General features: G+C 55.7%; 1 protein-coding gene across 2 annotated transcripts in view; it reads right to left on the bottom strand.

Annotated features, from left to right (window-relative positions):
• CRTAC1 (cartilage acidic protein 1) overlaps positions 1-26,289 on the bottom strand; it is a 144,141-nt gene that overhangs the window by 37,900 nt on the left and 79,952 nt on the right. For both annotated transcript variants that reach the window (XM_062214141.1, XM_062214142.1), the window contains exons 3-4: positions 12,685-12,881; positions 2,524-2,660 (exon numbers count right to left, since the gene is read on the bottom strand). In XM_062214141.1, coding sequence (XP_062070125.1) covers positions 2,524-2,660; positions 12,685-12,881 — 334 coding nt within the window. The remainder of the gene's footprint in view (positions 1-2,523; positions 2,661-12,684; positions 12,882-26,289) is intronic.

Here is a 26,289-nt window from a genome sequence, read left to right as displayed (position 1 = left end):
AACCCCTCCCCTGACCCTTACGTTGGGGGGCAGGCCTGAGCATGTGCATTTCTTGTTTTCTTAAAGATTCATTTATTTATTTGAAAACTGGAGTCACAGAGACTCTTCTATCCACTGGTTCACTCTTCAGATGGCTGCAATGGCCAAGACTAGGCCAGGCAGAAGCCGGAAGCCAGGAACCAGGAGTTTCATCCAGGTCTTCCAAGTAGGTAGCCGGGGTCCAAGCGCTTGGGCCATCCTCCACTGCTTTTACCAGGCCATCAGCAGGAGCTGGGTGGGAAGTGGAGCATCTGGGACATGAATTGGGACACGCCCATATGGATGCTGGCATTGCAGGCGGGGGCTTCACCTGCCACACTACAACGCCAATCCCAGCATCTGCATTTCTTTCTTTCTTCTTCTTCTTTAAACATAGTTATTTATTTATTTGAAAGGCAGAGTTACAGAGAGGCAGAGGCAGAGAGAGAGACAGAGAGGTCTTCCATCTGCTTGTTCACTCCTCAGAAGGCCACAACAGCCAGAGCTGGGGCAATCTGAAGCCAGGAACCAGGAGTTTCTTCTGGGTCTCCCACGCAGGTACAGGGACCCAAGGACTTGGGTCACCTTCTACTGCTTTCCCAGGCCATAGCAGAGAGCTGGATCAGAAGTGGAGCAGCTGGGACTTGAACCGGCATCCATATGGGATGCCAGCGCTGCAGGTGGCAGCTTTACCTGCTTCGCCACAATGCCAGCCCCAGCATCTGCATTTCTAACAGTGCTCATGCTAATGGTTTAGGGACCACACTTAGAGAACCACTGAGCAGGTAGACAGCCTACAAGGCCCCAGTGAGGACTGTGGGGCCGAGGACGACTGGCATGAGGAATACTGTGCCAGCGCCCCTGGTTAGGAACCTATGTGGGTGTCATTTCACCCCCCAGGCAGGGTAGCAGCGGTGGGTGGGGCTCAGTTCCTGCCTCTGCCTCTGCCTGCCGCGTGCTGTGTGACTAAGGCCAAGCTGCTGAATTGCTCACAGCCCACTCTGGATATGTCCAATGGGATGTGACAGCACCTGCCTCACTGGCTCATTGCATGGATTCAGACAGGCGTGAGCCACTTGGCACAGGGCGTGGCACATCGTGCCTTTGACTGCCAGCTGTCGGCTGTGTCAGCGCTCTTGGGTTTCCCTACACCACATGCGTTGCTGTCTCTCAGCTCCCCCGGCCTTGGCCTCTGCCTGCTCCTCCCTGCACAGCGCTCAGACCCCAGGGGTGGCTCAGGTGGTGGCTAGAGCAGCCTGTCCTATGGGCGTAGGTGTGCGGACGACCTACTCAGCACAGAGTGCGTCTCGCCATGCCCTTCATGGCTCTCCTTCAGTCCTCTGGGAAACTTCCCACTGACCAGGCGAGGCAGGGAGTGGGGGTGGGGGGCAGGGAATGGGGAAGAGGCCCCCAGCTGTCAGCAGGCCTGGTGCGCCCAGGCCGTCCTCACTCCCGGGGCTGCTCAGCGAGCCGCTCCCCAGCCCCTCCCACAGGGCAGGCGTCCAGGTGGCACAGATTCAGGTCAGGGCTAAATGTGGCTTCACAGCCCAGCTTGGCTTCTCTTCCCAGCACCAGCTTGTTAAGAAATAAATATTTATACCTGGCACCTGCCTTCTCTCGAGGCCTGGAGGCCGCTGCTGCGAAACTTCGCACTGAATCCCCAATCCCCTTGGTGCCGTTGCAATCCTGAGGCGCGCCGACCCCCTTGCCCCAGCTCTCGGAACGGGGACAGAGCCGCTCCCATGGAAGCTGGGCAGCAGCTGGGGCCCCAATTTAGTGACGACTGTTTAGAAGGCCAGGGAGGTGGGCGGCAGGGGAGCAGGTGACAGGAGGGATAAATCACCTGCACCGCACTGCTCGGGCTCCGGCTGGGCCTGCCAGGACCAGAGCTTGGCAGGCAACCACCCGCGCCCCCCACCCCGCAGGGCAGATGGCCGAAGCTAGCTGCTCCTGAGCTTCCCACTGAGCCTGCCTTCCACACCCACTGTGTCCGCCACCCATGGGAGGGGTGGGGAGCGGGGATGCAGCCGCTGAGTCAGTGGAGAACTTGTACGTTCAGGAACCTCCTCCCCCGACCTGGGGACCCCTGTGTCGGGCCTTGGTCTGTTCATGGGCGCCTGTGGCTCCATGCCATGGCACCTAATGCATGTTAGCTGAATGAATGAATGAGCACAGGATTTAGAACACACGATTCTGGTTCACATCCTAGCCACAACCACTAACCCATTTTGGGTCCTCAAGCCGGCCAAGTCCCCTCAAGTGCCCAGTGGACACGGTGATGACCACCTGCTTCCCCCTGCTGGGAGGGCGCAGGGGAGAAGGAAGCGAGCTGTGTGATCCGACGCGGGCTGCAAGACTCGGCTCAGTGCTCAGCACCGGCTCCAGGTGAGGCACCGTGGGAGCTCCCCGAGGGGCGGCCTTGGCCACGATTGTCACCTGCTGGCTCTTCTCCTGGCAGCTGTGTGCTTCCCCTTCTCCCCAGGCCCCAGACGCCCCTGCACGCACCGTCCTGTCCACACAGGCCACAGAGCGTCCGGCGAAGAGGCTGGCCACGCCACGGGCCACGTTGACCTCGTCACTCAGGATGTCCTCCCAGCGGTTGTTGCGGAACTTGAAGAGTTTGTCCGTGTATGTGGCCACCCCTAGAGAGAGGAAGAAAGGGAGGGCCGGTTACAGGTCCCCACCTCTGGCTATGTCTCCCGGCACCTGCCACAGGGCAGTCGGAGCCAGAGGTGGAGGAGCATTTGCTTCGAGGAAGGCCTCGCACAGGTGAGACTCTGCTGGGGACACACGTGTGTTTTCAGTTGTGGAGAGAGACTCCCAGACCTGTGAAGACAGCCTGCCCGGGCCCCAGGCCCCAGGCCCCAGGTGGGAAGTGCTTGGCTGCGGTGTGTCGGGGCGGGTCCTTGACGGCTGGAGCCCACCCTGCGCCGCGCTCCTGCACCTGTGCAGTGGCAAGCCTGGCACTGCCCACCTTGCGACAGCCATGCTGGGCCAGACGGTTGTCTCCAGGAGCACCCTGCATTCTCTGCTGGATCCCAGGACCTAATCTGGATCTCCAAAGAAATGGTCCTGGTTGGTGGGTAGGTCCCTAAGCCCACACTGAGGAAGGAGGTGGAGCTTGGCCAGAGGTGGGGGTGGTTCAGCCTGGAGAGGGATGCAGGGTTAGGGCGGCCCTGGGAGGTCCCTGGTCCGTGGGCTGGGAGCCTCGGAGGGCAGGGTCGCCAGCTCTGTCGGATTCCTGGTCTCTTTGAGGACAGGAAGGAGGCCAAGGCCCTCCAGCGCACCCCTCTCCAAAGGTAATTTCAGGGGTCTCGTGCCTCCGGAGGCCGCTCTTCACTAAGCCTTGTCCTGGGGACAGGGCTGGAGCAGCAAGCCCTTCCAGGCGGCCACAGAGGCAGAGCTCTGCCCTCCGCCCCACACTGGGCCTACTTCCTGTCACTGGAGGCCCAGAGCACTCTCACACTTCGCTGTCCAGCACGGGGGACACAGGCAGGGCAGCCGCTGAAGGAGTTGGGGAGGGTGAGCTTTAGAAGACCTGGGGCCAGCCAGGGAGGAGACAGTGGGCTCGGGCTGGAGGCAGGCAGTGTGGGACCCTGGAGCAGAGCTCGGGTGGGCGAATGAGTGATATAGGTTCACCTCAGAGTCCACCTTGGGCAAGGCCATGGCATCCGGGCCTCAGTCTTTTGATTTGCAAATGGGGCTGACAGTAACCGATTCAGGTGTCCTGAAATGAGATGATACATGTGACAGGTCTGGCCCAGGGCCCCCCAAAGTGGCCAGAATAGCTGGCTTACTCTCAAGGTCCTTTACAGGCATGGGCACGCCCTGCAGGGTGCGGGCAGAGCCAGGGGGTCTGTGAGGAGTGAGTATGAGGAGCACAGTGAGAGTGAACCAGTGTGAGGATGGGAGTGAGCGTGTGGATGACAGCAGTGGGTAAATGCCCCCTTGGTGGCTCAGCACAGGACAGGACAAAGGGTCTGGCCTCTGGGGGTGACAGGGGACCTCCTGAGACCAAGCCTCTTCTTTGGGGGTGGATGGTGGCCCGGCAGCCAATTAACTGTGTTAATATTTCTGCAGGGAACATGAATATTTATACAAAGTGGGATAAGTAGAGCTATCACCAGCTCCCCTGGGCCCAGGACAGTGTGCTACCTCCTGGGGTTTCTCACATTGGCACAAAAGCACTCGAGGCTTCCCAGTGCTGGAGAAGGACCTCGGACTAGGCTGCCATCCCTGCGGCTGAGCCAGAGGCTGCAGCAGGCTCGGCCCTGCTTCTGGGTACCCAGGGGGCCTCCAAGTACACCCCTGCACCTCCAGCCTGCCACTTGGCCGACTGCAGGCAACCCTTACCTGCCTCTGCCAAATCAGGACCCCCTTGGCCTGGGCACCTCCAGGGTTACACTCCACCAGCTCACGCCAGGCGGCTGCCGGGAGCTCCAAGGGCACCTTCAGACTCAGTGGGAGAAATTTCTCCAGCTGTCAAGATCTGCTGCAGCCAGACAAGAGAAACCGGGCTCCTTGGCTAACCTCATCACTGCCGATTCCTCCTGCCCACCCAGGCCAGCAGTTCCCAAAGTGTGCTTTGTGCAACCCTGGTCTCTAGGAGTGGCCTGGAGAAAGGATTCTGTGATCGTCTGAGTTTGGGAAACACTCATTTATCGCGAGGAGATTCTCAGTAGACCTCAGTCTATTACGACTTTGAGAAGTGCTGCAGCAGATTACCTGCTTAACTTCTTTCTTTAACCCAGGCTTTCCCAAACATACTTGGCATGGAACCCTCTTTTTTTCTGCAGACCACTCATCAGCATCTGTGGGACCTACACTGCTCCCAGCAAGGTGCTGATGTCTGGGCAGGCGCTGGGCTTCGTGGCCAGCCTCCTGGCCTCCAAGCGCACAGGGACGCCCCAAAGAATAAACTAATTAAGGTAAAATGTGCAACAGCAATGCAGGGCCTTGTAGATCATACGTGGGAACAGCAAAATCAATGGCAGCCCCTCTGCAGGCAGAGGCCCGCAGGCCTGGGCGACAGGAGGAAGGGAGCTGGTGATTTAGGAAGAGCAAGTGCTCTGGCAGCTGCAACCTGGGTAATTAGGTGTGTCAGGAAGACAGATAAACAGCGAGCTGTGCGGGTCGATGGCACAGGCGATAAACACCCGGCCCCAGCCCCCGGCCCTTGTCAGCGCCCGTGCCCACCTTCTGGCTCCTGTGGCTGCAGGCGGCCCCGTGGTCCCTCCCCAAGCTGGGGGTGGCTGGCGAGGAAGAGGAGAGAGGGACCCTCTCGGGAGAGTGGAGGGAGGGAGAAACAGGAAGGCATTCAGGGCAGGGCAGGGGGCTCTGGGGGTCACCACCCCCATTGAGAGGCACTTCTGAGAATTCCCATTCCCAAGCCAGCTTCTGGGATCTTGGCATTAAAAGAACATTAAGGTCCCAGAGTCCAGTGGGTCTGCAGGTAGAGGAGGTGCATGAGATAGCAGGAAGACAATAGGGCACGTCACATATGCTCACTCATAAACCCCATTTTGCAAATGAAGCACCTGCGGCACCAAATGACAAAGGGGTGGCCAGCAGAGCTTGGCTGCACAGGACACCCATCAGATCTTGGTGGAAGAGGTCACTGTGGTCAGGGAGGGCTTCCAGAAGGAAGAGGCAGACATCTGTAGAGGACTTGAAGGACCAGAGTAACAGCGACTCCTGGGAACGGAGCACTTACTATGGCCAGACTTTGCCTGAAGCACTTTTTTAAAACTACCATCATCTCATCTAAATCCTGAAATGCCACTTTACAGATGGAGAAACTGGGAGGCAGACAGGTTAAATCGATTGTCCAAGGTGGCAGAGCTGGTAAGTGATGGGGACAGAGTCAAAGGCAGGTTGTTCTGGCCGCAGAGCCTGTGCTGAGCACCGTGGGCCAATGTGGCCAGGCAGGGAGGGAGAGCGGTGCCCCTGGCAGGCAGGTGGCAAGGAAAACGCGCAGAGGGGATCTGGAGCCCAGGAGGCCAGGGAGAAACATGGCGGAGTGGGGAAGACCCACGAATTCCTGGACTGAAGGTGGGGGGCTGCTGCTGGGGAGTCAGGGGAGACCCTGTTTGCAGGAGACCCAGTGGGCAGCAGAGCGAGCCGGGGTGGCCCCTTTTTGTGGGTGCTCAGAGCGGATCAGCGTGGTGACGATGGCAGTGGAGGGAAGCTTGAGCAGGAAGGGAGGTGGGACTGGTGGGTGTGGCAGGCAGGGCAAGGCGGGGGTGCACTGCCAGGTGGGCAGTGGGGAGCAGGGGCATAGCTTCAGACAGTTTGCATCTGGGGTGGTCAAAGGAGGGCTGAGAGGGCGTGGACAAGATAGGCTGTTGGCCATGAGGAAGAGCAGCTCACTTGACAGCAAGGCTGGAGCTGGGGATGGAGAATGACCCGGGTCATAGACTGTGTCCCAGGAGCAGCACATTTGAGGCGTAGGAGGGAGGAGAAGGAGCAGAGGAGGAGCCATCGGGTACACAGGGAAGGGGGAGGTTCTTCATCTGGAAGGTCAACGTGTCCAGGGCAGTGGTGTCAATTGTCAATGGTCCTCCACCATCCTGTCATCCTGCCTCACCCAGCTCCACCCCCAGAGGGCACCCTGGAGCCACGCGGAGGGAGAGAAGGCCATAAAGAGCTCTTCCCAAGGATCACTGGTAGGCCGCAGTGCCTCTTCCCCTAGGGGCTGTCCCTAGCCCTGCAGAGGACCTGATCTGTGGTCTGATATTGGTGGCAAAGAGCAGGGCGACAGGTGTGTGTGGCCGGACAGAGGCCTCAGCCTCCGCCTGCCTTCTATGGCAAGGAGACTCACGCCATACAGGAGAGTCGGGGAGGTGGCCAGCGACATCCCTTCTCCTGGGTGACCCTGGGAAAGCCGTGGCCCTGTCCTTTTCTTCTCTGTCAAATGGGATAAAGAGAATGGCCACCCATTCCTTCACCAGGCTGTGGGGGCTAAAGGAAAACAGCGATGCAAAGTGCTTAGGACAAGGCCTGGCCCCCGAGGCCTGACACATAACAGCCGTGTAGCCGTCAGCATCGTTGGGGAGCCACAGCCCAGGAGGCAGGTGTGCCATTAGGAGTCACGCGCTCTGCCACACCCAGCCAGTGGAGCGGCAGCAGAGCTGTGATGGCCCCAGGGGAGGACAGAAGCAGTTCAGGCAGAGAAGGGTGACCTCGGGCCCTTCTCCTCCCCCATAACACCCGCATCCAGTCTCCTCTCTGCCGGCAGGGGTGAGGGGAGGTCCCCGCTGTGCCTGCCAGGGCCTCTCTCATGACAGCGACTGTGCTCTCTCCACAGCCAAGCCAGGAAGCTGGTACCTCCACTCCACAGAGCCGCCAGCGCTCCAAGGGCTAACTCATCTGCCTGAGGTCGCCCAGTTGTTGTGGGCTGAAGGGAGGGCTCCCCGGAACCTGCTATGTCCATGTGGGCTTAGTGATGAGGCACCTGAGGGGTGCTTGAACCATCTCCCCCATGGAGCCCCACTAGGAGAGCTGTGTCCACACGGACCCTGGCTGGGGGTGGTCAGCTGGGTTAGGGCCCAGCAAATCGTAGGAAGAGAGGGTGGAGGCTCAGGGAAGCGCGTCTCAGACTTTGGTGGGCACGGGCAGCTCCTGGACAGTGAGATTGAGTCTGGTGCATCCTGTCGGGGCGGGGCTGGGGAGTCTGCGCTGCTGTGAGTTTCCAGCCGATTGCAGCGCCGTTGGTCCACGCATCACACTTTGAGTAGCCAGATGTAGGAGCTGCTGGATGAGGGTGCTCCTCCCAAGAGCAGGGCGCTCGTGCGTGCGTCGTGTAGGCAGGAGAGGCTTGGAAGTGCTGCCATGCGGGCCTCCTTTCTCCTCTTTGGCCCGGGGACAGGTGCTCTTCTCCTCTCCAAGAGGTTACAAAAGCCCCCGCGGAGGCCTCTCCAGACACGACACGGAGCCAGGAAGCCGTAAAGAAGAGCGATAAATCCAAGTCCACAAAATGAAAGCTTCCCCCGCTGCAAAACCCAACGTGAGCAAAGACAAAAGAAAAATGACAAACAAGGGAGCGCTCTCCGCGACTTGTGTATTTCAGACAAAGGGCTCATTTCCCTAATTTATAAAGAGGTGTTACAAATCCATAAGGAAAAGCCCAATAATCAATAGAACAAAATGGGCAAAGGCTTTGAGCAGGCAAGAGTTTCAGATACATAAAAATATTCTCAGCCTCACTCATTTTAAGAAAAATGAAAATTAAAACTACACTTGGAAATCAATTTTTCCCCATCAGGTTGGCACATACTAAAAGGAATTGATGAGACTTTGTCCTGGTGAGGGTGGGATGGTGCCCCGCGGGTGAGGGGCCGGAACAAGCGTCTCCAGGAAGCACGGTCAGGCACGCCTCGCAAAACCGCACTGCACATTCCTTTGAGGGAGCAATCCCCTCTGTGAACACCTGACAAATACTCCTGCGGGGTGGCCACTGTGGCACAGAGGGCTAAGCTGCCGCTCGGGACACCCACATCTTGTACTGGACTGCCAGCTTGAACCCCAGTTCCCTGGCTTCCAAGCCAGCTTGCTGTTAGTGCACCTGGGAAGGCAGATTCATGGCCCAAGTGCTTGGGCCCCTGTACCCACGTGGGAGAGCAAGATGGAGTTCCGGGCTCCTGGCTTTGATCTGGTCCAGCCCTGGCTCTTGTAGGCATTTGGGGAGTGAACCAGTGGATGGAAGAGCTCTCTCTCTTTCTGCCTTTCAAGTAGATGAAAATAAATAAATATTTTTTAAAAAAAGAACAACAAAAAACCAAACAAAATGCAGAACAGATGTACCCACAATTGTGGAAAGTGGCACAGTGTCCACACTCATTTGGTGGCACTTCTTGTAAAGGCAAAGGATTGCAAACACTCTAAATGTTCATCAGTCGAGGATCCACAAGATTAATGCCAAGCCTATGAATGGAGTAGTATACAGGCAGGAAAAGAACGAGAATGCCCTCTGTGAACGGTCACGAACTGAGATCTGGAGTACAAAGCTACACAAGAAATGCAAGGTGCAGCACCATGAGCGGGGCCTCTGATGGCTGTGCAGAAGAGGGGTGCGGTGGATGTATTCTTCAAACAGTGCCTTGCACACAGCAGATCCACTACCCACGTGCTTGGTGCCCCTGGCCAGTCCTGTGAGTGGGAGAGCTCGAGACCCTGCCTCTGGGCAGGCGGAGGACCCCTAGGGCCCTAGGGGGACAGGCTCTGATCGGGAGGTGCTGGCCCCGCCTCTCGCCTTGTCTGCACACTCTCCTGTCTGGTTTTCACTGAGCAGCTTTGCCTAGAACACCCTGCCTCGGATTTTTCCAGCTGGATCAGGTCGGAAGCCCTGGCTTCTTGGAATGTGAGCAGTCTTCCTCCTTTTCCTCTCTCTCACCTGCTTGCCAGGGATCCACGCCCTCCCAGCGCCATCCTCTGGGCAGTGTCTTGTTTACACCACAGCTCTGTTCTTGTGCTCCTAGGGCCTTTCTCCCCCACACCGGCCAGGAGGAAGGCCCGGGACCCCGTGCCCAGGGCAGCTGCAGAGGCCTCAGCCAGCATCTTCGTAGCCACAGAATCACAACGGCAACTGCTCAGAGAGTGCACACCGAGTCCCGGGTACGGCTCCAGGTGCTTTGCCTTCCTTGGCTTCGGGCGTATTCAGTGCTAAGTGACAAGCGCTTCTTTGGGCCCTGGAGCAGTGAGCAAGACAAAGTTTCTGCCCCACGGTGTGTCAGGGCTCCAGCAGGAGACACAGGCAGTAAACACCCAGCGAGCCGGGGCTTGGAAGGCGACCGAGGCTGGCGAAGGCGCAGGGAGGCACAGGGGCACGACTTCAGAGCTAATGCTCCCGGAAGACCTCATGTGAGGCGTGAGATCTGAGAACGCCAGGGCGAAAAACATTTTGGGCAGAGGAAACAGCAAGTGTGGAGGCCTCAGGCAGGAACTTGAGAAGAATGGAGGAAATGAGGTGCCCCCAGTGGCTCCCGGAGGGTAAGGGTCTGGGACCTATTCCAGGGACTGTTCAGGGAGCTGAGCTGATGGAGCTGTAGGACTCTTCCTGTCCCACGGATGAGGGAGCTGGGACCGAGAGGGGCCACGCTCACGGTCACCCGCCATGTGAAGGGCAGGGCCCCCGTTTACACAGACTGACTCCACAGGACACTGCCCAGGAACACAGGCCTTTCTCAGGGATCTCAGCGTTCATGGCCAGCAGCCGGCTGAGGGAGGGGAGAGGGCTGGCTCTTCCCTGGCCTCCCTCTACTCCCCGCTTCTCCAGCAAAGGCTGAAGCAGGACGAGCGGAAGGCTGTGGGCTTGCCAGGGCCAGTCGGAGCTCCTGCTGTGGTCAGGGTGGCAATGGCTGAGTGCGTGCCAGCCAGACCCGAGGAAGTGCTGACCTGGCACAAATGGCACTGAATCAATCGGATCACTCAACTGGAAAATTAACTCAAACCCGCAGAAGGTCGCCAGGAGGTGTGTGCCTGGGTCTAGGTCTGGGCACTGTCTTTCCTCCAACCCTGGGCGCCCACTCCAGCCCCTTCAGAACACTTGTGCCTCGACACCTGGGATCCCAGGGCCTTCCAGGCCAATGTCCTGCCTGCCTCTCCTTGTCTTCCTCCTGCTGGTCCTAATGGTCCGGGACGCACCTGCTCTGCCTGGAACTCATTCATCCAATTCTAATGGAACTCCTAAGATGTTCAGGTCTGGCAGGAGCCACCGAATGCCACAAAGTGACCAGCACAGGGACACTGCTCCTAAGAGCTTACAGCCAGGGGGCTGGCAGAGGGAGTCAGATGGCTAGAGAAATACGAGGCCACGCTAGGGACAGTGTCACCCCCCCATGAGGGCAGGATTTCTGGGTTTCAGTCCCCCAGCCATCCTCGGTGCCTAGAATAGTGCTGGCCCAGAGAAGGCCCCCGTGACTGGAGGCATGAATGGACAGACGGGGCTGCTGCTGGGCTGAGTCTGGAGCTGACCAGATGAACAAGGTGGTGGCCCTCAATTTCGGCCGCCCATGGGAATCATCTGGAGAGCTTTACGATCTGGTAACTGGGCTCCCGGCATTCGGACTGGGGTGCCTGGGAGGCAGCTGAGCGGGGCTTGCTGCACGCTTCCTGGGTGCCGCCTGGGCAGGGACACAGGCCTGCTCACAGGGGAACACTCACAGAGCAGGAGAGTGGCTGCTGCCCAGGGGACACCCGGAGGCTCCCCCGCAGGCGCTCTGTGCTGTGTGTCCCACGCAGCCCTTCCACAGTCCCCTCCACCCCTGTGCCGCGCCTCCTGGAGCCTTCTTCGGGACTCACCCCTGGGTGCTGCCCCCTTGCTGACCTTGCCCCACATGAAAGAGTTGATCAGCCCATCAATTAATTGTGTCCTAATCCAATCTCGGCTCGGTTGGCGGGAGGGCAGTAAATCCAGCTGGATGCTCATGCCCTGATATTTGTGTAGGGATAATTACTATCTCTCAGGCCTCACTCGGTGGCAAGATGAGATGAAAACCCATAAAACACCACTCGGGGCTGTGGCTCATTGTTTCTTGGCTGCACACGGCTGGCTGTCAGCCAGCACCTCCCGCCCCTGCCCATGGCACGGGCTCCAACCCGTCTCCTCCCATTCACGAGGCTGGCAGGGCGCAACCTCAGGGCAGTGTCAGGGCTGGGGCCTGCCTCGGGCTTGGCAACCAGCAGGGGCAACATTATGGCCCGGGGGAAGGGCGGTGAGTGTGTGCATGTGTGTCTGGGGGTCCCCAAAGCCAGATGGTCACCAGCCTCTAGGCGGTAGGGAGGGTTCAGGATGCTGACTGCCCTGGTCTGAGCCGGGAGGTGGCATCCAAAGTGGACCCAGGAGCCTGCTGCTAGCTGGAGGCACATCCAGGGCCTACAGGGACAAGAGGGCCTGCATCCCTCAGGGGCACGGCACAGCCAGGGTCTCCGGCACGGACGTCATAGCTCAGCAGACTGAGTGGGGCCGGAGAAGCCGTGGGAGCTGGGGTGGGGGTCCGGCGCAGGAGCACAGCCCCCGTGTGGCGAAGCCCTGAGACCTAAGGCGAGCCAGGTGCTTTCCTGAGAGAGCCAGAGAGTGTCTGGATGAAAAGGACGGATCTGGGGTCAGAGCCAGAGGTGAGTCCTGGAACTTACAAGCTGTGCAGCCTTGGGCAGGCAGGAGCTTCTGGGTGCCTGCGTGTGCTCGACACGTCGTGGGATTTACCAGCCCTGACGTGATGGAGCCGCCGGGGGGCTGACAGTGACAATTCACGTGCAGTGCTTGGATCAGGGCCCGGCACAGGGTAGGCACCACTTAAGTGTCAGCTGCTGTCACGCACTGTCGCTATTCCTTAGCTCTGGGCACCGACGGCTCACCCGTCCCCTAGCAGGTGGGACTTTGCGGCTCTGAGCATGGCCCCTGGATGGCAGCGGAGCCCATATCAGAAATGCAGGCCCCAGATGCCACGGCTGGAGAAGGCCCAGCGGCCTCCTCTGCTCACACCCCTCCACCTCTGCCGGCGCCTGGGACACAGAACTACACGCTTTGTGCCCTGGGAAGGTGGGGTCCTCCTGGGAGGTCACGGCCAGAGCCTGGGAGCCAGCGACAGAAGCCTGAGGAAGGGCCAGGGTCCCCAGTGCCCTGCCACCAGCAGGTGTTGGGGAGGGAGGCGGGGACGCAGTCCTTACCGGAGAAGGCGTTGTTGGTGTTGAGGAAGTAGATCTCCTCGCGGCCGTCCCCGTCAATGTCACAGGCCGTGACCCCGATGGCGTTCCCCTGCCGGTCCCGCAGCGCGTAGTAGGGCGAGCTGCGCTCATCCACAGCGATGTTCACCAGCCGCTTCTGAGCCCGGTCGTACTTCAGAACCAAGTTGGGGCCGTTGTACCTGGGGGTGGAATGGGGCAGGGCTGCTGGGGAGGAGCAGCTGGGCCAGCCCGGGCCCACTCAGCCAGCTCTGGGCTGGGAGTACTCAGGAGCACGTGCACGGGGGGCAATGCTGCTCCGGTGCATTCTGGGGGGCCCTGGGTGATTGATGAGTACCCCCGAGTCAGATAAGGACACAGGCAAAGTAAGAGTCGGCTGGGCCCACGTGGGCCCACGTGAGCAGCAGGGTGGTGGCGGACAGTGGGAGACAACTTCCTGGAAGAGAGCAAACACCTCCCTGGCACTTCGCTTGCCCATTTCAAATTAAGACACCTGCGTATTCATGATCTCATTCACGGAAATCCCACCACCCATTTTATGGATGAGGCACTGATGCTGTTCAGCAGAAAGATGGAAGCTCAGAGAACCCCCCGAGGTGACACAGCCACTGAGTGTCCGGTGCAGGGGCTCCAGCCCAGGTACTTCCTGTTCTGCCGAGAGCTCTCGTGTGAATGACCCTGGAGGAGCAGGAGGCTTTGGCTTTGAGATTTGGGACAACTGTCCCCTGTCAGGAGGTCCCAGCATCTAAGCAGGAGCCTGAAATCAGCATCGCAGGTGGGCGAGTTCGTACGCACCTGAAATTATTAGGAGGACCCGCTGGCCTGCTGGTTCAGAGGAGCTCAAGAGCAGACAGAAGCACCTGTCACCCCCCGACCTGCCGTCTCCTCTCCTGCACCCAGACGGCCTCCTCCTACTGAAGCCCAGGCATGCTCTTTTCTTTCTTTTTTAAAAATAAACCTATCTTTTAATTGCATTTAAAAAGTTTATTTTTATCAAATTGAAAGGCAGAGAAATACTTCCCCACCACCACCACCAGAGAGAGAGAGAGAGAGAGAGAGAGAGAGATTTTCCATGTGCTGGTTCAGTCTCTAAGTGACCCAAACAGCCAGGGCTTGGCCAGGCTGAAGCCAGAAGCCTGGAACTCTAACCAGGTCTCACACATGGATGGCAGGGGCCCAAGTACTTGCACCACCGTTTGCCGTATCCCAGGACGCATGCGCAGGAAGCTGGATTGGAATCAGAGCAGCTGGGACTGTAACTAGGATGCAAATGTCCCAGGAGGTACCTGCCCCACCCCCAGGCTTTGGCCTCAGTGACTTTGCACCTGCTGTTCCTTCTGACAGGATGCTGTTTCTCCACACGGCTGGCTGTTCACCTCCTTCAGGCCTTTGCTCCTTCTCTATGGGCCTTCCCTGCCCACACTCCTAGAACCTGCAGTCCCCTCCCCATTCCCCACACCCCCCCCCCACCTCTGCTCTCCCACACACTTTTGCCACTGGCTGACAACTCTTTGTTCATTTTTCCTTCACTGGTCCCCATTCAGCCCCCAAGAGGGCAGACTTTTGTCCGTTTTGTTCCTGATACCTAGGACAGCGTCAGGCACTCAGCAGTTGCTCAATAAATGTTTGTTGAATGAATGAATGAAACACCAGACATCATGTCTGAGCTTCAGGGCTTAGGTGTCCCCTGGTCCATTTCTCACCGTTGCCTTTCCAGTGGGAAATATGAGACCCCATGGGAGAGTGTGCACCCGAGGCAGCAGGCCTGTGGAGGCCCGAGGCCTCCTCCCGCCTTCTGGGAAGACAGCTTGCCTGAGCTCCGAAGGAATCCAGCCTAACCCCACCCACGGGCCCCTGGCCCCTCAGCTGCGTTTGAGCCCGAGCGGGTGCGTCTGGAGGGCTCTGCCAGGGCACTGGGGCAGGCGGGCAGGAAGCGCTGTTCAGGGTGCTGATGGAAGGTGCTTCTTTCCTTCCTGGAGCAGAGCCAGGCTGGCCTTCTGCTTCCTCACCAGGATGCAGGAGCCAGGGGAGTGTGGGGGTGCTGAGCACTGGCTGGGGGCCGAGTCAGGACCCCGGGTGGGAAGGTGACACTATGATAGACAGCGTCTGAGGGCTGTGTGACCAGGGCGTGCCGTGTCTGGGAGGGAAGGCAGGCTGCTGGGATCAGCACCGTCAGCAGCTGGCTCCTGCCCCAGGGACAGGGAGTGCCGTGTGGGCGCTGAACACTTCCCTAAAGACCGCCCGCTTCTGTGAGCTCTGCACCTTGGGCCTCCTCCACTGTCAGTCATGCAGCTTGTAGGGGTGGCACTGGGTCTCTGCCTGGGTCCCCAGGATCTGAATCCTGTGTTCCTTCCACACTGCCCACACTGTCAACACTCAGTCCTATGCGTGTTTTTCCTGGCAGCCTCCCTGGAAGCAGCCACCCTGAGAAATGCCCGAGAACCTCATGTAAACAGTGGCGATGATGACAGCACTGCCTCTCCACCGCACTTCACAGTTTACAAAGCACTGTCTCATCTTTGATCTCATTTGCTTCTTTGTTTTCATTGTATTTGAAAAGCAGAGAGAGACTGATAGATAGACAGATCTTCCATCCATTGCTCATTCCCCAAATGTCCACAATAGTCAGGGCTGGGTCAGGCTGAAGCAAGGAACCTGGATCTCCATCCTGGCCTCCCACATGGGTGGCAGGGGCCCAGCTACTTGAGCCATCCCCTACCCTCCCAGAGTGTGGCATTAGCAGTAAGCTGGATGGGAAGTGGGGCAGCTGGGATTCAAACTATGCACTCTGATGTGTGATGCAGGCACCCAGGTGGCAACTTAACCACTGGGCCCAATACATGCCCCTATTTGCTTCTTAAAGGGCCCAGTTCTGGCAGAGATGAGGCTGGTGGTGTTAGGCTGGCCAGTTTTCCCACTTGAAGCTCCTCCTTTGTAAAAATGAGAGTGGGGGCTGGTGCTGTGGTGCAGCAGGTTAACGCCCTGACTTGAAGTGCCGGCATCCCACATGGGTGCCGATTTGAGTCCTGGCTGCTCCACTTCCGATCCAGCTCTCTGCTATGGCCTGGGAAAGCAGTAGAAGATGGTCCAAGTCCTTAGGCCCCTGCACCTGTGTAGGAGACCCGGAAGAAGCTCCTGGCTAGTGGCTTCGGATCAGCACAGCTTCGGCTGTTGTAGCCAATTGGGGAGTGAACCCGTGGATAGAAGGCCTCTCTCTCTCTGCCTCTCCTCGCTCTGTGTAATTGTGTAATTTTTAAAAAAAAATTTTTTTTGACAGGCAGAGTTAGACAGTGAGAGTGAGACAGAGAGGAAGGTCTTCCTTCTGTTGGTTCACTCCCCAAATGGCTACCACGGCCAGCACTGTGCCGATCCAAAGGCAGGAGCCAGTGCTTCCTCCTGGTCTCCCATGCAGGTGCAGGGCCCAAGCACTTGGGCCATCCTCCACTGCCCTCCTGGGCCACAGCAGAGAGCTGGACTGGAAGAGGAGCAACTGGGACTAGTACCCGGCGCCCCAACTGGGACTAGAACCCGGGGTGCCAGCACTGCAGGTGGAGGATTAGCCAAGTGAGCCACAGCGCCAGCCGCTCTGTGTAATTCTGACTTTCAAATAAATAAATAAATCTCAAAAAAAAAAAAAAAAGACAGTGTCAGGCTGACTTAGAGGTCAAAAAATGTGTGGACAAATGTGGCCATGGGGTATGCTCCTGAGCCCGCCATTGTCAGTGTCACCCAAAGCTTTGCTCTGTGGATGCTTTTGTTTTAGGCTTCACAATCCACGATGTGTAGAGCAAGGCAACCCAGAGCCAAAGTTCAAATCTGCCAGAGGAGAGGCTCTGTAGGGCAGAGTGTAACGGCACCCTGCTGAGTGAGACAGGCAGAGCAGGGGCCCCTTTCCCAGGCTGTGCTAGGAGTCACCACCAGAGGCCAGCCCTGACACCTGTCCTGGGCACCCATACTCCTTGTTCTCCTGGGAAGTGGGAGGGGAGGAACAGGACCTGTCTTGCATTGGAGTGGCTGGGGTATACACACAAGGTTCCTGCACACGCGGCATTGGCCCTGCCTCATCTCCTCTCCCCACCCCACCCCCATGTCCCCACTCCTAGGGACAGGCATGGAGCCAGAGCAACAGCTCCAAGGTGTAAGGCCAGGGCGCGGATGCAGAATTGCCAGCCCCTCTCTGAACCCGGCTGCCCTCGGCTGAGCCAGCCCCTCTCCAGCCTGCCCTGCCCTTCCCAGCACCCAGGTCTTTGCTCAGCTGTCTTCTCCCATGGGGAATGTTCTCCGCAGAGCCTGGCCCGACAGCTGGATGTGATCTTCCCTCCTCCGGATCCCCACAGTGAGCTACACCTCACCTATTCCCCTGAGGGCAGAGCTGCCACGTTGCAACATCACTTTCCTCGTCACACATCCGCTGTCAGAGCCCAGCAAGCATGCGGAGCAAGTGCACCTCTGCGTTTACTGTGCCTAGAGCGATGCCTGGCACACAGAGGTACTCAACATACGTCTTCTGGGTGCAAGAGTGAGTGAGGGAGGGAGGGAGGGAGGGAGTGAATGAAGAAAAAGAATCACGAGTAGCATCGTCAGAGCAGTCACTGTGTGTCGGACACTGTTCCAAGTGTTGCTTACCCACCGTTTCATTGCAGCTTCCTGATAACCCCGGGGTGCAGGTTCCAGTGATAGCCCCATTTTCCAGATGTGGAGACTGAGGTCCAGAGGTTAGGGGGCTTCTCACAGTCACTCTGCAGTGTCAGTGCCCACCCTGATGAGCCTGGGCAGCTGCCTGTGAGCTCCCTGCCACCACACACTCCCCCTCTGGTGCCTGCCAGAGATCGCTGGGGATTTCTAGAAACTCAGATAGGCAGGGCCAGGAAGTGGAACAAGGCCCCTGTTCTTGCAAGCAGCTATGGCTTCCTGACATCAAAGGATGCACTGGCAGGCACAAGGGATTGTGCAACTGTAAGAGCAGCATGACAGACGGCACCAAGGGCACGAGGGCTCCCTGCTGTGCATGCCCCCCCCCCCCCCCCGCTGGTGCTGCTCCCCTGGGTCAGCAGTGCTGTGGAGGGGCCAGGGGCCTGGGCATGAGGTCGTGGCCTGACCACTGCGGGGCTCTGACCTTGAGTTTGTCACCTGGCTCCTCTGAGCTTCAGCTTCCTCATCTGTCCCCCGGGGCTGCTCCACACCTCCCAGGATGGGTGTGAGCACTGAGTGCGAGAGTGTGTGTGGCAACACTAGGTAAACTGTGAAGTTACATAATTGTGAGAGTTCTCATCATTATTTAAAAAAAAAAAAAAAAAACCCACGCCACCCTACAAGCAGCTGGTGGCTGCTCCTTGCACTGTTCGGTCATCTTGCTGCTCTCCACCGGCTCTGGCACCCCCGCCTTGGCCGGCTGGCCGGGCAGCTCTTTTATTCCGTGTGGGACCTGCACGGCCCCCACGGCTGTCCTCTCGGCCATCCCCTGCCTGCAGACCCCACCCCAGTCCACCTGGTGCTCCCAACTCCCTCCAAGCTGCTCTGGCTGCTGCCCCCACCCTGCCGCCTCTCCCCAGCCTCTCGGCGGTGCCAGCGGTGTCTGGTGCGGTTCTCTGCGCTCTCTGCTCCCTGCGTCCTCTTCTGAGAACTGTGCCTGCTTGGCCTCACGATGCCGCCTCCCGGTTCCCCTGCTCCCCCTCTGACTCTCTCCTTTCCCTCTTTCCACGTCCTTGCTCCTCTCCCCGCCCTCTCCATGGTGGAGCCCCCAGGCCCGGCCCAGGCCCTCTTCCCTCCTCTGCCGTTTCACTCGTGGGTGATATCCATCCCACGACTGACAACGCCCAAATTTATGTGTCCAGCCCAAGTCTGCCATCCACACTCAGACTCATATATCCGCCGGCCTCCTTGACACGGCCCACGGCCGGCGTTGATGGAACGCGTCCAGAGCGGGACTATTGATGGCCCAGCCCTGCCTCCCCCACGTGGGCGCCCAGGTGGGCCGGCCTTGGCTCTCTACTCCCTCACCTTCACCTCTCACTCGTGGCCAGTGCTGTCATTTCCATCCCCTAAGACGTTTCAACCCCTCCCTCTTCCCTCCTCCCCCTGCACAGCTTCCGTCCTGTTTCCTCACCTGCTCCCCCAACCCAAATTCCACACACGGACCAGAGTCCTCTCTCATCACATACATCAGAGCACGCCATCCTCCTGCCTACAGCCTGTGCTGGGTGCCCACAGACCACGAGCCCAGACACAGGGTCTCCTTTCGTCCTAGCAGGAGTGGCCTCCAGCCCTGGGCCTGCTCCTCTCCTCTCCTCCTGGGGGTCCTGCCGCCGGCTCCCTCCCATGCTTTGGGTCTCACTTTAAAAGCCAATTCCTGGCTGGCACCGTGGCTCAATAGGCTAATCCTCTGCCCTGCGGCACCGGTACACTGGGTTCTAGTCCCGGTCGGGGCACCGATTCTGTCCCGGTTGCCCCTCTTCCAGGCCAGCTCTCTGCTGTGGCCCGGGAGTGCAGTGGAGGATGGCCCAAGTACTTGTGCCCTGCACCCGCATGGGAGACCAGGAGAAGCGCCTGGCTCCTGCCATCGGATCAGCGTGGTGCGCCGGCCGCAGCGCACCGGCCGCGGCGGCCATTGGAGGGTGAACCAACGGCAAAAAGGAAGACCTTTCTCTCTGTCTCTTTCTCTCTCACTGTCCACTCTGCCTGTCAAAAAATAAATAAATAAATAAAAAGCAACCCTCACCCACTCCTGGTCGGTTGTGTACTGTCGGTGTCCCAGGGACACACAGCTTTACGAGGCACAGGCAGACAGGGTGGCTGTCTGTCCTGCCCCCCACACCCAGTGCACAGTGAGTGCTCAGTACGTGCCTGCAGAGTGGAGAGGAGAAAGCCTGGGGAAGCTGCGAGCGCGTCGCTGGGGGCGGAACCAGAGCTGGGTTGTGCTGCCCGGCTCTTGTTTGGTCTTTGATTCTCCACGTTCGTTAATTCCCAAAACAGGTGTACAAACACTGCAGTGACAAACAGGGTGTCAGTAGTGGGTGTCCCGCTATGGTGAGACTAACCAAATGTTACCGACAGATACAGACGGGTGCTTTTATTTATTTATTTTTAATTTTGTGAGATTCTGACCCTTATGACAACAAGTTACAGAAGGGGAAGCCAGAAGAAGGGATATAATCATTGAGTTCCTACAATACACCAGACACCGTGCTAAGTAATTTACATATGCTAACCATTTTATATGAAAAGACGCTTTTTTTAAGTTTTGAAAGATACACAAATACTTGTATGATATCCATTTTGAAAATTAAAAATAGGGAACTGTTTCTCATTAAAAAAGGAAGATAAAGAAAAATGTATCTATTCAACACAATTGTCAGGGGAGAGAGGAGGAGCAGAAGGCAGAGACAGCTACACAAAGAATACAAGGGGCAGAGAAACACACAGACAGCAGGTGCAGAGCCAGGGAGATGGAAGAAGGAACTCTGCAGGCCTGGAGAGACCCTGTAAGACTCCAAGTCACGGACCCAGCAGCAGCACTCCAGGATAGTGTCTCAGAGACGCCCCTATCTTGGGGACACTTTTGGGCATTTCCTTTAAAGACTTTGAAAGAGATACGGTACATTCTTAAAATTGAGCAAAAAAAAAAAAATGGTGTTTGATTCCTGGTCACTTCAATACCTTCACTTTATGGATAAAGAAAGTTTCAGAGAAAAATGACTTTCTGAAAGTGAAATAGCTAATTATTAGATAAAAGAAACTGAACAACTTACTCTTGGATCTGAGGCAGGCCCAAGGGCCTAATCTGGCTTGTCACTTGCTTTTGTAAATAAAGTTTTATCGTAACACAGACATGCTCATTCATTTATACATTGTCTATAGCTGCTTTTGCTGAACCACAGAGTTGAGTGGTTGCATCAGGCATCATAGGGACCAAAAGCTGAAAATATTTTATCCTCTAAGTCTTTATGGCAAGATTACCAACCTGTGGCATAAAGCACTGTCAACCTTATCAGCACATTATCAGTTTCAGATGATCATTATCATAACAGAACAAAAAGCAGCATAAGGCTTAGTAAAAACTTATTTGGAGCACTTGAGAATACATAGCTTCCTGAAACAAGACTTTCAGGGCATTGAAGGCTGAACCCAGGGAAGACGCTAGGTGTTAGGATGGAGACCGTGAGTTAAGATAACCTTCAGCACAGAGAGACTGGGAAGAAATACTGCCCACGAGAGCATTCTACAGATGGGGGTTTACTCCAAGCCTAGAGATGGGCAAGAAGATGTGCCCTTCCGTGACTGAGGGGTAGAAGGAAGTGGTAGGTGGTCTCTAAAGACGGCTGCCATGGGGCCAGCATTGTGGTGCAGCTGGTTAAAGCTGCTGCCTGTGACACCAGCATTCCATACCAGAGCACCAGTTCAATCCTGCTGCTCTGCGTCTGACCTGGATCCCTGCTAATGCAACTGGGAAAGCAGTAGGTACTGTGCCCCTGCCACCTGTAGGGGAGACCAGATGGAGACCCAGGCTCTTGGCTTTAGCTTGGCCCAGTCCTGCCTGTTGCAACCATTTGGAGAGTGAACCAGCGATTGGAAGATACCTCTCTCTCTCTCTCTCACTCTCTCTCCATTCCTCTGTTTTTCAAATAAAACAAAATATAAATCTTAAAAAGATGGCTACCATGAATTCCTTTATTTTCTCTCCCCTCCCCTAGAATCTGGCCTTGCTTTGTGACTTCCCTTCATTCACAAAATATGGGAGGAGTGATGTTGGGCCAGTTTTGGGCTTTGCCTTTGAAATAAAAAATGATTCATTGACTGATTTAATCTATTTGAAAGGCAGAGAGACAGAGCTCGTGAGGCGAGGAGACACAAGAGAGATCTATTCACAGGTTCATTTACCAAATGCCTGCAACAGTCAGGGCTGGGCCAGGTCAAAGCCAAGAAGCTGGAACTCAACCCAGGTCTCCTATGTGGGTGGCAGGGACCAAGTACCTAGCCATCACCTGCTGCCTCTTAGGGTGTGTGTTATATAGTGGGAATGGAGGCCGGTGCCAGGATTTGAACCCAGGGACTCCAATATGGGATGTGAGTGGTGGCTTCACTGCTGAGCTAAACTCCCGCCCCTCATCATGCTTTTCAGATGCCCACCAGCTTCCACCTTGTCTCTTGGGGGAAGCTAGTCACCATATAAAGAATTTGCTACCTTGAGACCACCACGTTCCGAGGAAGGGCACGCTAGCCCATGGAGAGGCCAGGTGGAGGAGCCCCAGGGCGCAGGTAATGTGGGCAGAGACCCTGTGGATTTCCAGCCCAGCCCAACCTGGCTGACACCTGAATGCAGCTGAGTGGGCCACACAGCTGACGTCATGTGGAGCAGAAGAACCTTCCAGCTGAGCCCTGATAAATGCCTGCACAAAGAATTGTGAGCAATAATGAATTGTTTTTAAGTTGCTACATTTTACGAAAAGAAAGTAGATGATGAGGATCTATCATCTCAGACCTATGGGGAAGAAGAATTCACCTTGGAATGCAGGAAAACAGTTTACTTACAAATAAGTGGAATTCTCTGGAATAGATTTTGAATTTATGATGGACAGGTCTGGCCAAGGGAGGCCTGCTTCTAACTGGGTTGGTATTTGGGTTTCAGAATATCAGAGGGTCTATGCAGAGCCTGAGGGTGGAAGAGTAATAAGAAGTATAGGATCCCAGAAACCACTGTTTTTCTATTCCTCCTCTTCTTTCTAGCCATATCTAAATGTTTCTCATTTTAAACACATGGCCTTAAACATAGATTATGTCTTTGGAAATGTGTGTAATGCTCTTTTTCCCTTTCTACACATTTAGTTCTTTGAAAACCATGAAGTTAAATAGGACCAGAAAGCATATGGGAAGGCATTCCACCAGGAGGCTCACAGATTGCATCCAGGAATAGGATATAACCAGACGTCAGGTATTAGCTTAAAGGAATGGAGATGGTGGTGATGGGAGGGCTCTGGGCATGATGAGAAATCTGGGGTGTGGAGCCCACAGGGGTGCAAACTGAATGAGTTGGAAAGGGCATCCGAGAAAACCACATCAGATTTGGTCCTGATTTAGGAGCTGGCCGGGGTGGAGAAGACCCCAGAAACAAAGTGCTCTATTGATGAAGGTAACTTTAAGATGAAGGTTCAGAAAAGTGTATTTTGTTGAAGAGTGAATGGTTTTTCAAGAAAGGAATGTTTGGTACCCAAAGGTCAGAATAATCTGCAGTGATGAGGGCCTGTGTTGTGTGAAAACTCCACGCAGCTGATTGATTTATGCCTTGTTCTAAAAAAGATCTGTGCTCAGCATGTGCTCTGTGCCCTTGGAATTCCTTACGTTTTGATGAGCGCAGAAGCACCCAGAAGGCAGAGACTCTCATATGCATCTTTAGCCCTCATCAAACCCAGGACAATGCCAGCAAAGAGCAGGTGCTCAGTCGTGTCTGTCGACGCTGGGGTTGTTGATGAGGAGGAAGAAGGCTGTGACTCCATGCATCAACACCTGTTTCCAGAAAAAGAGAAAGGAGACAGGAATTCCAGACTGTGAAAGAAGGGACTGAGATGACAGATGGAGGCCACATTAGCCAGAATTCTTTGGTGGCAAGTGACAAACAATCTGAAGTGGCTGAGGAATTTATTGGCTCTGATGTACAAACTGCAGGAGTGGCAAGGCTGCAGTGGAGCCTCGGAGTGGCGGGAGCCAGGCAGTTGTCAGAACTTTGCTTTCCTTCCCTCTTCCTCTTTCCTGCATCAGCTGGACTCATTCTCACCATCCTTGTTCACAAAGCTTGAACCAACTCCAAGCCTCACAGCCCACGTTCAGAGAGAGCAGAGACTTCCCTTCCTCAGTTGCAGTGTGAAAAATCCCAGGGAAGAGCTCTGATTGATCCAGGCTGGGTCACATGTGCATCCACGCGGTTGAGAGCTAGTGGTGTATGGTCCACAGCCATCAACCAGGAGGGGTCCTGTAGCTCTCGGAAGAGAAGTGTGCAGAAGGACGAAGGATGTGTCTGCAGATGGCAGTGACCAGCTGGTCTGCATGTTCTGGAGACACACTCACCAAGGACTACATAGAAGAAGGCAGTGCGGCTTTAGACACCTAGGGCCCCCCACTGCTTTCCAGAAGCCCCAGGAAGCAGTGACCAGAGCGCGGAGTAACGGTTTGACTCATGAGTTTCTGGAAATGGATCCTCCTGGACCCTCAAACCTGTGTTGCTTCAGGGAGACAGGAGGGCAGGGAGAGTGGCTGTGATATCAGGGAGTTGGCCCTAAGTCAGCACAGGGCTCATCTACTTGCTGTGGATTCAGGCAGGCCCCTAACTGCGTGGTCACAGAACACTCCAATGGACTGTGGACTCAAAAGGCTTCCACAGCCTGGGCAACTCCTGGCAAGAGCCTCGGCTGATCACTGACGTCATACGAAAGAGTGAATTGTTAAATTAACAGCAGGAAGCACTGTGCACCACTCCCCATGCATTACCTCTGTTCTAAATGAGCCATACTATGAGATTTAACTGTAAAACCTGTTCTCAAACAGTTATTTATATATATATATATATATATATATATATATATATATATAGTGTGTGTGTGTGTGTGTGTGCAAATAGTTGAAGTCTTTTCTTAGTATAGAGTTGGTCTTCTGTGTATAAAGTTAATTGAAAATGAATCTCAATGGAGAATGGGACTGGGAATGGGAGAGAGAGGAGGAAGTAGGGAGGGAGTGGGGGAGGGAGGCCGGGTATGGTAGGAAGAATCACTGTATTTCTAAAGATGTACTCATGAGATTTATACTCATTAAATAAAAGGTTTCTAAAAAAAACCCCACTCCAATGTTCTACTCAAGCTTCCTTTCTTTCAACCGAAGAATTCACCAATGGATGAATGGATAAAGACAATGTGGTACAGATACTCAATGGAGTATTACTCAGCCATAAAAAGAATGAAATTCTGTCATTTGTGGCAGTGTGAATAGAACTAGAGGGTATCAGGTTAAATGAAACAAGTGATGCACAGAAAGACAAGTGCCACGTGCTCTCACTCATTTGTGGATGCTAAACAAGTTAACATAGGAGCGAGTGGAATAGTGGTCATCGGAGACTGGGAAGCGGGGTTGGGATAGAGGCAGCTTAGATACAGGGGATCAGGATACAGGCAGGGGCAGGCATTTAGCCTAACGGTTAAGAGGCCCACATCCCACATCAGAGTACCAGATGCAGATCTGGCTCCTGCTGCTGCAGACCCCAGGAGGCAGCAGCAGCGACGCTCACGTGTCAGGGTCCCTGACACTTAGGCGGGAGACCTGGATTCAGTTCCCAGCTCCTGCTTCCCACCTGGCCTAGGCTGCCTGTTGTGCCATCTGGGGAGTGAACTAGCACATGGAGGCTCTCTCCCTCTCTCTCAAATAACAAATAAGTAAAATACAGCTTGCCAGAAGGAATCAGTTCTGGTGCTCTGTGGCACAGTAGGGTAACTATGGTCTATAATAACTTCTGATACATTTCAAAATAACAGAGAAGAAGTCCAAAAGTTCCCAACACTTAGAAATGGTAGATATTGAGATGGAAATGCTAATCACTCCAATTTGATCATTTCACACCATACACATGTGTAATATTATTGTACTGTATCCCCATAACTACATAAAAATACTATGTGTCAATTAGATATAATAAAAATGCAAAAAGACAGCAAGAAGCCACCCCAGGCCACGGTGTGCCAGTCCCCACACAGAATGGCCGTGTTTACAGTCTAAGTGCCAGTCCTGCACCCTCAGCACTAGTTTGCTTTCAATATGCCTGACCTGAGGTGGAATATTTTTTAAAGTTTAAATTACAATGAATTTTCTCATGAGAAAATAGTTCAGAGGGGGGATTTTTCAAGTATGTTGAAGGACACATGATTTTTCCCACGTCACTATAAAGTTGTAATAAAAATTTCAAGAATTCCTTTCATGTTGTAGCTACCTAGAAGGCCCTAGCTAAGACGCGGCTGGCCTTGCTCCTCTTTCCAGACGCGGGTCAAGGAAGAGGCGGGGTGGGGGCGAGCGGCCAAGGGTTGCCCCCTCTGCTCTATGAGGAAGGCAGAGAAGTCAGGCCCGGGCTTCACCTCGTCCCTCTGGGATCCCAGTTCCGCGCCCAGTGTACCACTGGGTACTGTGATGGACACATGGGCGTGGGGCAAAATTCTCTGCTCTCAGAGTCTTAGCCTCATGCAGCAAGTGAGGAGTGGCCCCAGTCCCACGCCTGCAGAGGAGGGAGAGTGAAGACCGCACACAGGCGGCGCCTCGATCCGGAACGGGGAGGACGTGTGGATTTTAACGACACGTACGGGTCAGGCACCTGTGAGTGCAAGGGGAATGGTGTGGGCTAAGACGCAGACGAGGGAAAGGAGAAAGGCGCTTAGGGGATGGGATGGACAAGCTGGGCGGCATAGAATGCCAAGGCGGGATCCAACACAATCGGGCAGGATGAGGGAGGGTGGATTCCTCGAGATTCCCCGTCTATTGCAGGAAACCCTGAACTAACTGGGGCAGAGTCCTGATCCCTGCAAGACAGAGCAGCTGGAGTCCCGGAAGCCCAGACTCAGGGCA

The sequence above is a fragment of the Lepus europaeus genome, chromosome 17 (assembly GCF_033115175.1).
Source record: "Lepus europaeus isolate LE1 chromosome 17, mLepTim1.pri, whole genome shotgun sequence".
In the NCBI taxonomy this organism is placed as follows: domain Eukaryota; kingdom Metazoa; phylum Chordata; class Mammalia; order Lagomorpha; family Leporidae; genus Lepus; species Lepus europaeus.
Note: the sequence above shows the minus strand (reverse complement) of the source record. Positions and strands in the feature narration are given on the sequence as shown.